General features: G+C 38.4%; 1 protein-coding gene across 1 annotated transcript in view; it reads left to right on the top strand.

The window, feature by feature from the left end:
* The window catches only part of LOC114360023 (uncharacterized), an 88,419-nt gene extending 74,455 nt beyond the window's left edge, over positions 1-13,964 (top strand). Inside the window, exon 13 of the mRNA XM_028314576.1 lies at positions 13,765-13,964. Within this exon, the coding sequence (XP_028170377.1) occupies positions 13,765-13,964 (200 nt within the window). The remainder of the gene's footprint in view (positions 1-13,764) is intronic.
* The last annotated feature ends 4,131 nt before the right edge of the window (positions 13,965-18,095 follow it).

The raw sequence follows: 18,095 nt of genomic DNA, 5'->3' as shown, positions 1-18,095 counted from the left end.
TTCATGCCATACCGGTGTACCGCAACATGACCGGTATACCCTGATCTCTAGCCCCTCTTTATGCGCCCTCGTTTCGGCTTTTAATATTGGGGATGGGGGAGGGAGGGGAGGCCAGGACATAATGGATGCTCACCTGCGTTCGCTTTGACACTCTATGACCTAGTTGGGCGGCATGGCCAGGGCTGTCCACTCGAAACTTTGCAAGATTGGGGTAGGCAAGTTTTTTACGCAGAAAGTTTTACGTGACGTATTTCTGTCCATCGGGTTGTCAAAAACAAGCCAAATATGACTGGTTCTCAGAAATGACTGGAATTTTCTGTGAATAATACGTCAGCTAATCCTTTTTTGGTCATATGAAGAAAATATTGTCATTTAGGCTCCATTTACTCACGATTACGGTGTTGATAAATTCTAATAATGGTTACACTTATTGCCACCAAAATGCTGCTGTCGTTGTACCACATTTGTAGCACCACACTTTTTCGATTATTCCACTCTTAGCATCTTTCGAAAACAAGCAAACTCGAGGTAAAGTCCAAAAGTTCTGAACCCTGAGCCTGACTCGCACTGCTAACCCTAAACACAACGCATTCACATCCATGTATCCCCGGCCCAGCGGTGTGAGCGCTGAAAGAATGCATTGTCGTCTTTATGTCCACAACTTAAGTGCTATTGTGACTGCAAGAGCTCGGCCGCGTTGCAGCGCGACGGGCATTGTCATCGGTGGAATGACTATGCCAATGTTAGGCGGGACGATAACTGAAAAAAATAGAAAAATGCTTCCATTTTCAAATATTTGTTTTCAAAATGGAACATTTCTTTTTTTGGCAGCACAACAAAACAGTTGCCAACCCTAGACCTAGTACGACACGTCATCACACATATTTTGGGGGTAAAACGGGATCCACGCGTACGAAGTCGCGGGCGGCCGCTAGTCAGTCAATAGATCAGATCAAGATCGTAGAATTGTGTTGGTTACTAAAAAAATACTAAAAAAAATCCCACAAAATATTGACCTACGTGAAACAAATTAATTACCACACTAGGTACCCTACAAATGGAGTGAACCTGCCGGAACTGCTTAAGCTTACTACCTACGTCACGAAGTTGTAATGAGAATGAGCCTGTGGGTTTGACGGCCACTGACGAGGGTGCTCAGGGTGATCTTTTAAATGGTTTCAAATGGTTAAGGCCCCAGACTTCAAAATGTTTGTTTAAATTGGAAATTACGATTTCTCTAGAGATATGTTATTTAAAAGGGCTACTCATTATAATCATTAATAAAGTAGCCATATGTAGTTGACAGAAAAAAGAGATCCACTATTTAAATAATGTCTGCATTTTGGCGCCCAACATGTTGGGTTTTCTGCTAGTGTAATAATAACATACTTGCTTATTGTAACGCCCGTATTCACAAACGATGCTTGCTTAAGTGGAACAGCAATTCGAACACACTGCGTTTAATAGAGCTCTGTGATTGGTTCGTGTATGATCCTGTGCGATCACGCGCACTGTGTTTATAGGTAAACTCCCACAAAACTGCATCCCTAAAATTACAATAAAATCGCGGCTAAAATCTTACCATACTTAGTTACTTTCACCAATAGGTAAGTGCCAAAATTATTTATTGGTTAGCTGGCAAAGGCCTCCTATTGTAATAAAGAAGGAACAACACTAAAGAAGAAGAATAACAAATCGTTCTAATTCTTCTGTCGTGTGTTCGTCGGCCCTTACATTCCCAGACGAGATGCGCCCATTACTCGGTATTGCAGCCGCGCAATTTGAACGACACGTGCCGTAACGAAGAATACTGCACTCTAACGTAGTGTTACAATGTTACAACATTAAAAACGTCACGACGATATTCGCTTCAGCTCATGTCCTGGTGTCCAATGACAGTTTAACTTTCCCCCGGGACAAACTTGACCTTCACTAGTTGGGTTTTTATTGGCGGTCAAGCTGTAGATCCTGGCTACACAGGAGTTGCAGTGGTGGGAACGAGAGGTGGGAATAGTCCCGTTTGTAATGTGTTCGTCGGCCCTTACATTCACAGACGAGATGCGCCCATTACTCGGTATTGCAGCCGCGCAATTTTGAACGACACGTGCCGTAACGAAGAATACTGCACTCTAACATAGTGTTACAACATTAAAAACGTCACGACGATATTCGCTTCTGCCAAATGACGTCCACTGCTGGACAAAGGCCTCCTCAAAGACTTCCACGACGACTGGTCCTGCGCTTCCCGCATCCAGGCACCTTCTGTGAACTTCACCAGATCGCAGGTCCACCTATTTTTTACTCGACTACGGCAAAGCAAAAGAAGGGTTATGATTTTGACAGGCTATGTATGTATGTATGTGTGTATGTATGTAACTATGTATGTTCATTTGTTCCCTCGTAACTTCTAAACTACTTACCAGAATTCGACAAATGACATATAATTAGAAGCGTCTTAATTGTCCGCTGGTTATAGGCTATATGGGGTTTCACAAAATCTAATGTGGCGCCCTCTAGCGGACAAAACATACAGAGTAAAAAATAAAGTTAAGATAAATATGCCGTGTTTGGTATCATTTGAAAGCGCTTTACTTGTCGTCGAAAACTTTTCTGCTCCAACAACGATTTAATATAATATTTATTACGCCCAACGTGGGGCCTTATATTATTTTAAGGAAAGGGCACTTAAAGGGCAGATAATACACTATCCTAGATTGCATCTCACTTAACACCAGGTGCAATTGCGGTCAAATCTTTTCTGCATAAAAAAGGATCAATTTCTGTGAAATTGAAATCTCCAATCTAACTAAAAGTTGCTGGTTACAGATTAGGTTATCCATCAGATAAATTCTTAATGCTATCAAGGACTTGACAGTTAACAAATCGCATAAGTAACGGAAAGAGATAAAAAGTAATCTTGATTATTTAATGAGAAAACTTATCGTCGCGAATGATATTTCTTTGGCAACTTTTTATGAGTTTTATTTGGAGAGATATTTTTATTTTGAAGTACCTATAGGTTAATAAGTATTTTTGTTTAATTATATGTTTAATTTAACATTGGTTACAAAAAAATCTAAAAGAGTTTCCCAATGTGTAATAAAAAATCATTCTTGTTATAAGTAAATTGCTAGATGCAGGTTACATGTCCAAAGGGTACTACAAGGTTCGAGACTATATTGATGACAAGGATGCGTGGTCAGTTCAGTCTGTACATATTTGATGTACTCGAATTTGGTTATTCTTACTGTTAGATAATTCCTGGCAACTAGTGGTGACTGAGTTTGTTCCGGCGTTTCTTCTCAGCACTTGCCATATGTTTGTCTCGAAGCGCTGGTAGGGCCCAAAAGATAAGGAGACATGTAAAGTGCCCCATAAGGGCTACCTTTTCTTTTTTATTATTTTCTGTAATAATATTTTGACGTTCATAAGTGCCACTTGTGGTCTAAACTGAATAAATATTTTTGATTTTGATTTTGACATTAAATTATAAATGGAATCCAAACTTCGGTAGACGTTGGATATCAAATATTCAATAAACACATTTGCAAAGCAATCACTGAATCACTCACAACCCAATCCAACTAAATTAATTAAATGTATTCTCTAAATTCACTGACATTAATTTGAAGCAATTAAGACTGGTTAAATTGAAGATTGCGTTCGGTCTTTACTGCAAATAAATCAAGGTTTTGTCCAAGAGAAAGCACGCGCACGCCTCACTAATTCGGTAGTGGTTTTGAATCCAAATGTGATGGTTTTTGAACCAGCTTTTACGGAGATTCTTAATTAACAATTTTGCTATAGTCGGTCGATTTTGGGCGGGGCAGATAGCTCGTAAAGCTGATATCCGTTGGGGTAGAAAACTTCTCGAGTGGCAACCACGAGCTGGAAGACGTAATGAGGGCAGGACTCTCACTAGGTGGACCGACGATCTGGAGAAGGTCGCGGAAGGTGCCTGGATGGGAGCAGCGCAGTGTGGAAATCCTTGGGGAGGCCTTTGTCCAGCAGTGCACGTCTTTTGACTAAAACGAAAATAGTCTATCGAGGATTGATCTACGGACAATCGCAAGTCCGCCATCACCGTTGGACTATTGCGCCTCGAATAAAACAAACACGTACAATTTAACCTTCATTTTATTGCCTTATTATCTTTTTCGCCAGTCATCAAAATCAAAGGCCATCACAAGTTAAGTGCATAACCTTGTTTTATGTGTGCTGAGGTTCACCCTTTTATTGTGAAAGTTCGAATAAACAACCGAACGATGCCCATTTATTGGCCGTTCTAAACCATTCGCGTTCATCGTTATAGCCTCTGAGATGCGATTTTTGTAAACATCAGAACCTATAGATAAAGTTACATTTGTAGGAGATTCAGTTTGTAGAGATAGCAGATCAGACTATACTTTTTTGTTGTATAAACGATCTTATTACGACTGAATAAGATACATCAGTATTTAGCTTGATGTGCCTCTGTCGTCTGTTCTTTTGTGAACATCAAAACTTTTACATAAAGTAACATTTGTTGGAGATTCAGTTGTCAGACGACACCACATTCGACCATAAACTTTTGTTGTAAAGTTGCTTTTATTACGACTAAATAATATCTAATTATCGTCCTGTTCTTTTCATAGGGGTAGACTTACTTTTGAACTATACGATAAACTAGACGTAATGATACTATAGACATTTTGATACTGTAGACTTATTGATACTATAGACGAAAAAATGATACTGTAGACGTTATAATACTAAGGACGAAATGATACTGTAGACGTAATGCCACTATAGACCTTATGCACCAGAAGGGTGTCAGGTCCATAATACAGGTCCATATAATAATCAGTCATAGATTATGTTCTGAGCTCGGTCTTAATATGAAAATTTGCCCAATCAGAATGATTGAGATTGAAACGAGTTTTAAGTTTCGTTCTGTAATACGGACCTTGTAATATTATTGGAAACTGAGCATGACTCTATTCGAATGCTTTTAAAAACCTCTCGACGACAGTTTTTGGCTAATTTGCTTCTACATAATGGCATCATCATTGTAATAAAATTGGCCTATCTTTACCGAAGCTAATGCGATCCTCCCACACAGAAAATGGAGGTTAGCGCTCCCAGGAGCCAGTACAGCTGTTTGTCTATTCTTATTACTCTCATTACCTATTCAAAGTGGTCATTGACCTTCGTTGTCGTCATCAAGTGATTAATCGTCCTTGATAGAGTCGAATTACATGATAATGACGTCTATCAATGGATTCTTAGATTTTCTTCTAGAAATGGTGTCAGGGCAAGCTATATTTGGGACGTGTACAGAAGTGTCCTGGTACTGAACAAATGTTTTAATTTTGTCTCTCCTTTTTATTTGTTTCCAAGAAGAAGGTAAGTAACTACTGGCAGTGTGGATTACAACATCGGGAATGGCTCGTTTTACAGACTTCCAGTATCCAGTAAAGTGTATTGCTCTAGAACTGTTGCGCTCCATCACTTTACACTTAAAATAAGAGCTATTTAAGTAATTTGTTAACGGTCTCTACATTATAATGCTCAGTTCCAATAGCTCTGTAGTCTAATAACTAAGATTGTCAATAATATTTAATCGATTCGTGGTTTATCGATTAAGATAAATCAGCATTGTATTAGTGCAGATAATGGTTAAAACTAAATTAATTGGTGTCGAGATCGCAGATATTAATCGGAGCGGACTCTAACTTCAGTCCGAGTGCAAGACTCGAGAGCAATTAGTACTTAAATTGTTCTTCAACAAGTTAGGGCTGCGAGCTAGTCTTAAACAAGACTAGACAACGTCCAGCTAAATACTATATCTTACTAGCGGCCGCCCGCGACTTCGTACGCGTGAATCCCGTTTTACCCCCTTCATCTATCTTACGCGGCTTAGATTTTTTCATACAAAAGGATTTTCCCGCTAACTACCGTTTCCGTGGGATTTTGAAATATCCTGTTGTAACTAAGCTTTAAGTTTACTAAGGTACCTGCATGCCAAATTTCAAGCGTCTAACTTAAGCGGTTTAGATTTTTCTTACAAAAGGATTTGCCCGCTAATTCCCGTTCCTGTGGGAATTTCGGGAATTCCTTTCTTAGTGCACATTTACAGTACCTAAGCTACGTCCCTTCCAAATTTCAAGTGCCTGCGTTTAGCCGTTTAGGCTGTGCGTTGATATGTCAAAGAGTCAGTTTCTCCTTTTATATATTTAGATGTAGGTACTTTCTAATAGGGACGATTTTATAATGTACTAGCTTTCCGCCCGCGGCTTCGCCCACGTTGAATTTTGTCTGTGACAGAAAAAGTTTATCGCGCGCGTCCCTGTTTCAAAAACCGGGATAAAAACTATCCTTTGTCCTTTCCCGGGACTCAAACTACATATCTCTATCCCAAATTTTATCAACATCGGTTCGGTGGTTTAGGCGTGAAAGCAACACAGACAGACAGAGTTACTTTCGCATTTATAATATTAGTATAGATAGTCTAATGCTATCGACTCTACATAGTTTTTGTTAAGGGTAAGATAATTTTGATAGCTTTAAACATCTCTTCATCATGAAAACTATACTAGTTGTTTAACTTTTAAAACTCTTTTATCTCTGGACACTCTTACTGAGTATTTTCTTCTGAATAATTTCGGTGTGGATTTCAAAACAGTTAAACTTTTCTCAGGACAAACTTGACCGTCACTGGTTGAGTTTAAGTGGTCAAACTATAAGAACACACATATAAGAAGTTGTAGAAATAAGAAGTGGTACTTGTCCCGTAGTCCAGCAGCCTCTGTTTGTGTCTTAACTTCGCGTTGACGTTGCATAGCAATCACGTCGCCTATGTGACACTGTTAATAGTTGTTCAACACTGAACTGTCGCAGCTAGGACATTTTTAGGACGGCGCTACTATCAATACTACTTATTCGTTCGGATTTTTGCCACTTTGGACAACACTGAAGGATCCCATATAGGTAATTATGACACTTACAGAAGGGCGCTACTATCAATAACCCAGGTTATTAGTTCCGATTTTTGCCACTTGAAGTTTCAGAATCGTTTGACTATATACGTGTTTCGCATTTATCGCTTAAGCAATAAAGTCCAATATCGGTTATCATCCTGAATCAGTGCCCAGGTATTGAAATTAGCCCGTCACCTGCCTGCCGCGACCTAATTCCGCTGAGCTTGCGGGGTTAACGGCATTCGCTAATTAATATTCATTCGGAGCTAACAATTATGGTTTAGCTGAATGCAGGAAGAAGGATGGAATATTCTGCTTGATTATGCAAGGATTTTTTTTTTGACAGAAGGCAAAAATGACTTGAAAGAATTGACTGTAAAAGGCGAAAAAATATGCTTAATAATGCCTCTCTATAGTAATTACAAATTATAATTTAATAAAGAATTGAAGCATTGAGTATTGACCCTGGATCGTGAACTATATGAAACGTGTCATACACTGGACCGCAAAGTAAAATAAAGCAAGTGCATGCAAGTACTTTTGAAGATATTGAAGACTTTCTAACTGACCCTTTTTCTTTGCGGTCCAGGGTACTGAAACTGCACGAAAACCACAAAATATACAAACGGGTACGTATTTACATACAATACTACTTATTCATAGGAAAATACAGCTACAAAGTACACACAATATTTTCGGTACAACCTCACGGTTCTGACAACCCAATTTGAAAATCTCAAGCTGATAACGGAAACCAAATAGAAAAAGTAAAATGCATGAACAAATTCAGGGAATTTACCTGAACATTTATGCGAAACAATGACATCTTCAGTTACAAACCCCTACCCAATTCCTGTATTTTGTATTCCGACAGAGCTGTTTGCGTTTTATATTGACATGCAATGGCTGAATTCAATAATTACCTGTCTCCTTCCTTTGTTTAACGTTGGAGAGAGATGTCGCACGTTACGGTGGGTTTATTGAGCTTGTTTTGTTGTGGATAAGTGTTCGGTGAACGTGATACGAATTTTATCGGTATTTTTTATATTTCCATGAATAAAATCTGTTGGAGGCTTGTAAGTGCTTTCTAGGAATAGTTAAACCGTTACGTACAATCAACGGCACACCAGACTCTACATTTTTATGGGAAAATCGCACCTATTACAACTACATAAAATACTACAGTGTTTAGCTTGACCTGCTGTCGTCTGTACACGTTTCAGCCTAAATTATTTAAAAGTGATAAAGTATAATGAGGTTTTTCTCTGAAAACACTTATATTTGTTATGAAGCCCAATGATACAGCTTAAGTTTTCTAGGAAAATTCAGATTGTAAACTATGGTATTGTCGGTAAATATACATTATAAGCACTTGTCCTATTTTAATATGTAATTGCTATATTTAAAAAACAATATTACCTATTTTCATAATTAATAAAGGCGATTCGTAAAGATTGAGAGTTACAAAAGATTACATTAGATTTGATTAGAGATTAAAGGTTGTCTTTAATACAGCCATTGTCCAGAAGAAGCTCAAAGTTTTTTCCCTGAGTGAAAATTTACGTTCATATTGTATAGTGAAAAAAAAACGCAGATTTGGGTACAAAAGCGATTATGTAACTTATTTTTAGGTACATATCTCCTGATTGGCCTGGCAGTGCCAAGTCCGTAATCCTGCCAGTTAAATGCCAGCCACTTGGCACCGCCTGGCTGTAACGAATGCCTACCTGCCAAAATTTCGTTCGTTCGCTACCAAATTGTTATTGCTGCAATCTACCCGTTAAAAAGCGTGTTTATTTTGGAAGCAAAGAGTTACATGGTACAGCCAAAAGCCTATTGCAGACTTATTTTTGTTGCAAAATGGAATTATGATAAGTACTTATGATCATTTTACTTCAGTGTTATGTACAAGTAAACCCAATCCAAGGTTCCAATAGAAAATTGTAAAGAAATATTTTTTTGATTGTCATTAAATTGTGACGAATTTGAAGTAGGTACATTAATTAACTCATTTTAAAGTTGAAACAAAAATAAATTGAATATGTAACATTGTATTGGTCATTTTGAATTTAAAATATGGCAATTGTCATTTCAATTTTACGCTAACGAAATCATAAAACATTAATTTCGTAGTCACATTATAATTTTATGTATTTATACTGATATTCTATTCTTAGAATAATATTTTCATAATACTTAAAACAGTTCTTGTAAAAGCAATATTGTGTACTCAAGAATAAAGCGTTAGAAGTCGAGATGTCCGAGCAATATCGGGCCCGCGTCAAAGCAGAATAATGACGGCAAACTGGGTTGAGGGGTTTTACATTTTATTGCTCCAAAAAACATTTTTAGATTAACGAGGTGTTTAATAGAGAAGTGTAGTACTTACTTGCAATGTTTATCGTGGAAACACGTGGCCAATGTGAGAGAATATTGAGGAGTTTAAACAATTTTATGTTGACATTTTATGGAGTTTCAGTTTAAAAACATTTCCGTAAAGAAATATTACTCGTAATTAGTTCATGATGACAGCGATTATAATTATGCTAGTTCAGGTAGTGAAGTTTAGGGCTAAAACATAATTTGGAAGATAGGTAAGTATTTGAAGATCAAACAATACTGCGTTTAGTATCAAACTTATAAGGGTTACAAGTAAAACATGTTGTGCTTACCCTTAAGTGACATATATATCAGAAATGTTAATCATAAGAGTATAATATATATGTTGTTGGTATGCCATATAAATAAATAAATAAATAAATAAATAAATAAATAAAAACATTACTACTGCCATGCCATCAAGTCCATAAATCCACGAAGCAATCACTTTTAAAGTCTCCGCCACAACACCTCATCTTTTCAACATATTTTAAAACACGCATGACGAAATACCGTCATTTTTATGGCATGCCGCTTACCAGTCCTGACGTAGAGCCGTCGATCACTAAGCCGAAGAGCCGGTGTCCACAGCTGTGCCTCGCTCGCGTCTCTACACGCCACCCCTGGCTCACTGTCAAATCAGATGAAAGCGTCAATTCGTGCTCACCGCGGATTAAACAGAAGCCACGCGTCTAGGCGCAGTTTTATAAAGGCTGAAAGGCTGAAATACACTTGATACGTACAAGCTTAGAGCTGATTTACCATATTTCAGGAGACTTTTTAACGGCACCATACAAATACAACTTACCATGTCCTCCTGACGTAGACTAATGCCCGTTTTCACCATCAATCCCTAATTTTTATGTGACCCCTATGGTAACACATAAGAGGCATTTTGTTTTTAAAGAGGTCACTTAAAAATTAGGGATTGATGGTGTAACGGGCATAAGCCTCTGTGATCCGAGAGCCGGTGTTCACAGCTGTGCCTCGCTCGCGTCTCTACGCCACCCCTGGCTCACTGTCAAATCAGATGACGTCAATTCGTGCTCACCGCGGATTAAACAGATGAAACGCGTCTAGGCGCTGTTTTATAAAGGCTGAAATACACTTGATACATACAAGCTATGAATGTGTCGGAAAAATAATGTGTCGGATGCATGTTAGATAGTATTTCAAATGACAAGAATGTCGGCTATTACACAGTACCAGACCTTCCAGCACCAGCATGGTTAGGTCGAATATTATTGACATATAAATAGTGTCGTTCACAGTCGACAGACTAATTATCGTAGTCATGCTTTAATTTCTGTACGATTAAAGATTCAGACGATAGAGAAACCCTAACCTAATAGCTGAATTGAGCTGAATGACAGTAAAATTATCACCCCGTAAAATGTGATGCATGTTGCACACGTATACAACCTTTGGGTTGTAATCTACTATATCACTGCATTCACTGCACAACAAAACCACATTTGCGGCGAGACAGTCATATTCAATTTAAACCCACGTTTTCATATCGCGAAAAGCCTCACAAGAACTTCCACTGCATCATTGTCACAACTCACAACCAAAAGGTCACGACAACTCAACCAGCGCATTCCAATTATTTAGTTGCACCAACTTCGCGGCTGCACAAAAGACTGTGACCAACGATAACAACATTTGAATACTGGAAACAATGATTCGTTATTCAATACCGTTGCTCAACAACGTTATACTAGTTTCACGGTGCGCGATGCGCATGGATGCAGTAACCTCGTTTGTGGCACCTGATTGTGGCGACGTCACATGGGTTAAAGCAAATTAAGGTTTGTTATCAAATACTCGTATGTTTCTTGAAATTTTAAAATGTGCACATGTTGTGCTGTTGATCTGTTGAAGAAAATAGTGCAGAAGTGAACTCCTATAACTCCTTAATTTATTTACTTGCGAGCTGTGTGTTTATATTTCTGACCTGGGAAAGTAGGACCTTCAAAATAAAGTCCCGAAATCAGAAATTGTGTTCCACGCATTTTCCTCTATAATACTTTATTGACTGGACTACACTAAACTTGATCTAATAATTCCTTTTATGCTTGAATGCATTATACTTTTTATGCAATATTTTGATCCTACTAATATTATAAATGTGAAAGTTTGTGTGGATGTTTGTTACTCTTTCACGCAAAAACTACTGAACGGATTTTGTTAAAACTTTACAGTATTATTGCTTATAAGCCAGATTAACATATAGGCTATAATTTATGACGATCTGTGCAAACTAAATTTCACGCGGGTGAAGCCGCGGGCAAAAGCTAGTTTTTAATATTTTAATGACATTTAAACGCAAATTAAGTTGTTATATGGGTATCTGTCTGCAGGAATATAAATTATTCAAGAATTTGCCCATAAAGAGATGTAAAGACACCTGTAACTCCATAATCACCTACTACCGTGAACAAAGCGGGCTCTCTCTACCTTTTTGCTGTATCCGTATTGAGGGTACTTGGAAAAATAGTTTGAACAAAGGCCGGGAAAGTTGGTCGCAAACTCGAAATAGGAAATTCGCGAAATAAAATATACTGGTAGCGTTCCACACCCGAACAGCCATTTGGTTATGGAATGGAATAGTTATGAATTTTTTGAGATTACAAGCTTTTGCTTTAGATGGGGTTTTCTTTGGATAACGATTGTCGATTGCACGTACGTTTGGTGCATCTCTTTGACTCTCTATTTTACAAAATAGCTACATTTGTAAAGGCTCTTGTGGTTGTGTCATACATTGTATGCTTCACTCCATAAAGATTGATAGATTTCACATTCATCATCATCATCATCTCAGCCATAGGACGATGACTGCTGACCATAGGCCTCCCCCAATGCTTTCCATGTTGCCCGGTTGGTAGCGGCCTGCGTCCAGCGCCTTCCTGCTACCTTAATTCACATTAATGTAATTTAAAACCTTGAAACGTCTAATAATTTTCGATGGTAGCGTAAGTGGCGGCTCGTCTTCCCATGGGGCTAATATTCTTGTAATGGATACAAGCGTTTTCCTCATCCCACATATTAAGGTAGTTTAATGGAAATAAAATATTGTCATAGAAGGAGAGTCGGTTTTACTCAACTCTAGGACCTTGAAAGTTTTATTCGAGGGATTTAGAGCGTTAAATCATTTCGTATTTTTAGGTCTCTTAGAGATTATTTCAGTCCATAAAACAAATATTATGTCAATTAAATAACCAACTAAACTTGCTTTATTATCATCGTCATCATCATAATCTCAGCCACAGGACGTTCACTGCTGAACATAGGACTCCCCCAATGCTTTCCATGTTGCCCGGTTGGTAGCGGCCTGCGTCCAGCGCCTTCCTGCTACCTTTTTGATGTCGTCGGTCCACCTTGTGTATGGGTGTCCCACGCTGCGTTTTCCAGTACGCTGCTTGCTTTATCCGTTCCCAATAAATTCATCATCATCTCATTAATTCTTCACTGCAGAAGCACGACTCACTAGTTGACCAAAGTAAATAAAAAATTTCGCCTAATATCCCCATGCTGACCAATAAATTAAAACTGTCATAATCCCGTAAAAATAAAATGCATTTCTCGCAATATCATGGTTTATTTGCGCCGGCGACATGTGACGGTTATTCAATTTGTATGACCGGAATATTTGGATTGGAATGCAGAATGTTTCATGTGGAATGCAAACGTGTCGTTTTAATTAAATATAGTTTGGTATCATTATTCACGATCGTTTATTCGGTTAGTGATCTCGTTGACTTTTTGCATATTTCGTTTTATAATTTGCAGTAGGTATAGTAATGAGTGAGCCGATGATCGAAATAGTGTTTTTTTTTTCAGTACTGTACCTCTAGTAGGAAAAACTTTCGAGTTCGTTTCGTTGCGTATTCAAAGTGTCATCGAAAAATTTTGTATGAAAAATTAAACAGCGCCCCCTATATTATAGCCGCCCTAGGGGGCGCTGTTTAATTTTTCATACAAAATTTTTCGATGACACTTTGAATACGCAACGAAACGAACTCGAAAGTTTTTCCTACTAGAGGTACTGGTCCATAGTGTTGTTCCGAAGTAGTGGTAGCATTTATGGAACTGGAACGTGTAAACCCTAGGTATTTGGAAAAAGAAAGACTTTTATGACTTACTAGCGGCCGCCAGCGACTTCGTACGCGTGGATTCCGTTTTACCCTCTTAGGAGTGGAGTTTCGTAAAATCCGTTTTAGTGAGCTCCTACGTTCTAAAAGTAACCCCCCATGCAAAATTTGAGACTAGGGCTTGTAGTTTCTGAGATTTCGTGATGAGTGAACGTATGAGTCAGACAGTCAGGCAATCCGTGACCTTTAGCTTTTATAGTAAATAGTTATAGATTGACTTTTGTAATTTTAACAGCAGTGATCCATTTTCTAATCGGAATCCTTTCTTGCAGATCCATACACAGCGTCCAAGATCCAGTGCAACGAGACGATAGTGGTGTCCCGCTCGCGGCCGCATGCCATCGTGTCGAGTCCCGGCTTCCCTCGCCCCTACCCAGACGATGCGGACTGTGTGACACTACTGCGAGCGCCGCCCGCCCACACCATACGCGTGCACTTTGAAGAGCTGCTGACAGAACATGAACCACAGTGAGTAATATTCTTAAGTGTACCTTTACAGCGGAGAGAAGTCGATCCTTAACTTCCAACTCCTCCTATGTTCTTCGGATTCAATTCATTGCGGGTCCAATGACAGCTAACCTTTCCCCCGGGACAAACTTGGCCTACGTCAATTGGGTTTTTAATAGTGGGCCAGCTGTAGATCCTGGCTACACAAGAATTGCAGAGGTGGGAACGAGAGGTGGGAATAGTTCCGTAGTACTTTAGTGTCTCGCTAGTGACACGATACAGTGTCGAGCCCCGGCTTCCCTCGCCTCTACCCAGACGATGCCGACTGTGTGACACTATTACGTGCACCGCCTAAAATTAAAATAAGAGACCAAAAATTAAAAGATAAGGAGTGGACGTATTATGATTGTAGCCATTCGACACTACGTGGTCGCTCTGTTAGTCCAATTGTTTCAGCGACAACAAACAAATATAACCCCAAGTCCTGATATTACATTTCGCGAATATGGAATCCACCAGCAATATAAAACGTCGTGCCCTCGACTCTGCCGTGCAATTTATGCAGCAACAAAACAGCTTAATAAAGGACTGCACCAAATTGTATATAAGAAAATTCATAACCCGTGAACCTTATTGCGGTTGCTTTGGCGCTACTTTTGTGGCTGTTGAAATGACCAACCGTTTGTTTGTGGACACAAAATGACGTTTCTAATTTTAATCTTATCTATCGTTCAAAGTCTAATGGGAATTAAATTCTTTAAACATTCATATTGTCTTGATGCACACTTCTTCTTGTTTGTTGGTATATCTTTTCTCTTTATTTAACTTTCATTAGCAACTATCGCTATCGTTCTTTTTACTTTTGAGGGACTTTCCCTGCATATTTTCTTCTGATAGAATTTGCGGGTCCAAATATAGAAGCTAAGTTAAGATGCAACGGTAGGAATGAGAGGTGGAAAAGTCCCGTTCTTAGAAGATGCCATTCAATTAACACCAGTATATTGAAGATATAATTCCTGTAGTCAGAAAAGCGGCAATTCTGATCTCTGCATTATGGCTCTTATATCACTTTTTAGCGAGCTGTCATATACATTGTGCGACTGCCGTATAAAATTACGAATGTCATTATGGTAATCAAGCTGAATGCTCCCGAGAAATATTAACATTTTCAGACATTTTTCTGTTATTGTTATGCACAGTTTTACAGTACTGCAACATTTACATTTTAAATAAGTACTGGAACGCTTTGGCAAGAAAGTTTGTTTAAATAAATAAAATTTTCAATCAGTAAAGAGTTCATGAATGAAACAAATGAGTTTCTTTTATCTTTTGCTCTACTCAGTTAAGAATAAAAAATATTATTTTTACTTAAATACGAGCATTCGAGGCTCATAAGAAAGCTCAAGGTCACCCAAAGGGCGATGGAGTGGGCTATGCTCTGAGTTTCCCTGCGTGAACGAATCAGAGGAAAACCAAAGTGACCAACATAGCTCGCAGAATTGCTAAAATCAAGTGGCAGTGGGCGGGGCACATTGCTCGTAGAGACGATGGCCGTTGGGGCAGAAAAGTTCTCGAGTGGCGACCACGGGCAGGAAGACGTAGCGTGAGCAGGCAGGCCTACTAGGTGGACCGACGGTCTGGTAAAGGTCGCGGGAAGAGCCTGGATGCGGGCAGCGCAGGACCGTTCATTGTCGAAAACCTTGGGGGAGGCCTTTTTCCAGCAGTGGACGTCATTTGGCTGAAACGAACGAACGAGTATTTGACATTCGTGCGATCGATTTCTGCCCATTAATCATGCCCATTATCCCCGAGTAATAAAAACTATTTTTACGAGTTCCATACAAGTAATGAACTCAAGAAAACTCTTGTGTCTGTCCGTCTACCACAGGCAATTTTCTCAGGAACTACATGACCTGAATAGACTTGAGATGTACAAAGGAAGCGTTGTCTAAATAGGATTGTTATCTAAAGGTCAATTTTGTGACGATAAAAAACGTCCGCCATTTCTTCTTATAAATTAGTAGGTATTCGAGGATTCGTAGAAATTGATGGACTGGTTGCTCATGTATAAAAAGATTGGAAATACATTTCATTTGCCTATACAGTCAGCGTCAAATAGTTCGTGACACCCAAAGTGGCCAAAAAGTTGACAACACAACCTTATACATGTGCNGCGACATACGCACAGAGCTCAAACATTCAACTTTTTTTCAGACAAAAATGCAACTCAATGTATGTGAAGCTTCGAAAGCCTGTGTTTAGTCTATTATGCAAGCGTTTTAATGAAAGATAAGCATGTATGTATGAATATCTATGTATAATTACTTCAGTGATTATATAAGTATGTATTTGTAAATATTATATAAGTAGGCGATAATTTTGTCGTTTTTATTCATTTGTAATATAAAATTAATGTTTTGATATTATACAGTTTAACGTTATAATAAGTAACCCCAATTTTGCGCAGTAGCCAAAGAAAATAAACCTATTTAATACCGGTACATAATCAAACTGGAAATATGTTATTGGATTTTAAGAAATTATGAATTTCAAAATCAATTATTGTTGCATTATAAAATATACATAAGACACGAATATTTAAAAGAATTCATAATATTGTCTAAAATGTTTGATATACACAGCTTTTAGAATTGATTAGGTGTTTGTTGGAGAATTAAAATCACAAAATAATAATGTTATTTAGTGATTTGTATTTATTTTATTATTCGCCATCGACGTTGGTGACAATATTAAGTGTCACGCCCCATACCATGTTCACATATTTTATAAAACAAAGACTTGGAGCTAATACTTCACTGTGTGTATCGGTCTTGATGATCGAATATTAGTATTTTAGTTAACGCCAACAATGTCCGTATTGAGATATAATCACAGGCAAAGGGATGACGGGTGCACAATAAATATGTAGAAGTGCCGGCGAAAAATATTGGAGCCAACGTGGAACACTTGCTGGTCTGTGGATGTGTAAATAATTGGCACCAACATTGGCCAAAGCTTTTTTATTAATCTAACTAAACGTTGGACGAGCGGCGTTGGAACCAATATTGGAGGCAACGTGGGGAGTAGGCCTTTGATTCAAGAATTGACTATACGAATATAGCACCAATCTTGGACCTAACATATTTATATTATATTCCAATCCAATGTGTGGACGTAATAAATAATATAGTGTAATTAACCAGTAAGTAATTTCTGTGCTTGCAAATCTTGCAACGATATCTGTAAACTTAGTGTTTATGGTAGACATGATGTCGTCAATTTTATATTGGTTGAACTTATATTACTTACAACAATAAACAAATACATTTGTCAGCTTCACAAGTCCTCAAGTAGAGATATCTGGCAGATAATTAATCGGTAACCAACAACCTTGATTTATTCATAAGATAAGAATCGATGAAACTAGCTCCTAGGCTAAAAGTAACGCTCAAAAGTCGATTCAATTTCAATCATAGATTCTGTTCTGTGATTGGTCAACCCCACCTTTACATTGTAAGCTCTTTCCATAAAATTTACGTAAGTAACTTACGGCTGTATTCGCAAGTAGTAAGAAATCACGATGAGCTACTTACAAAGAGTGTTTACGTTATAACGTACGTATGTTACTTACGTGAGTAAAACTGGTAAAACCTATAAGTGTAAAAGCGGAATAAATATTAAAAACTAGCGGCCGCCCGCGACTTCGTACGCGTGGATCCCGTTTTATCCCCTTTTCCCGAATTTTCTTTGCTATAGACCTCACGGAGCCCGTGACCTTTCCAACGAATGCAAAACCGTGGAAATCGGTTCGTGCGTTCTGGAGTTATAGCGTCAGGGAGGAAAACCCGACTTATTTTTATATAGTAGACTAGCTGTGCCCGCGACTTCGTACGCGTGAAAACCCGTTTTCGCAACATTTTTCATTTTTGCTCTGCACCTATTACTCGTAGCGTGATGGTATATAGCCTATAGCCTTTCTCGATAAATGGGCTATCTAACACTAAAATAATTTTTCAACCGGACCGGCAGTTCTGAGATTAGCGCGTTCAAGTAAACAAACAAACTCTTCAGCTTTATAGCATTATTATTAGTATAGACTATAGATAAACCAATCACAGAAGGAACTCCTCTATGTTTGAATTTGAATCAAGTTTTG

The sequence above is a fragment of the Ostrinia furnacalis genome, unplaced genomic scaffold, assembly GCF_004193835.3.
Source record: "Ostrinia furnacalis isolate ACB-3 unplaced genomic scaffold, ASM419383v2 OfSCF4792, whole genome shotgun sequence".
Lineage (NCBI taxonomy): Eukaryota > Metazoa > Arthropoda > Insecta > Lepidoptera > Crambidae > Ostrinia > Ostrinia furnacalis.
This window is presented reverse-complemented; position numbering and strand designations above follow the sequence as displayed.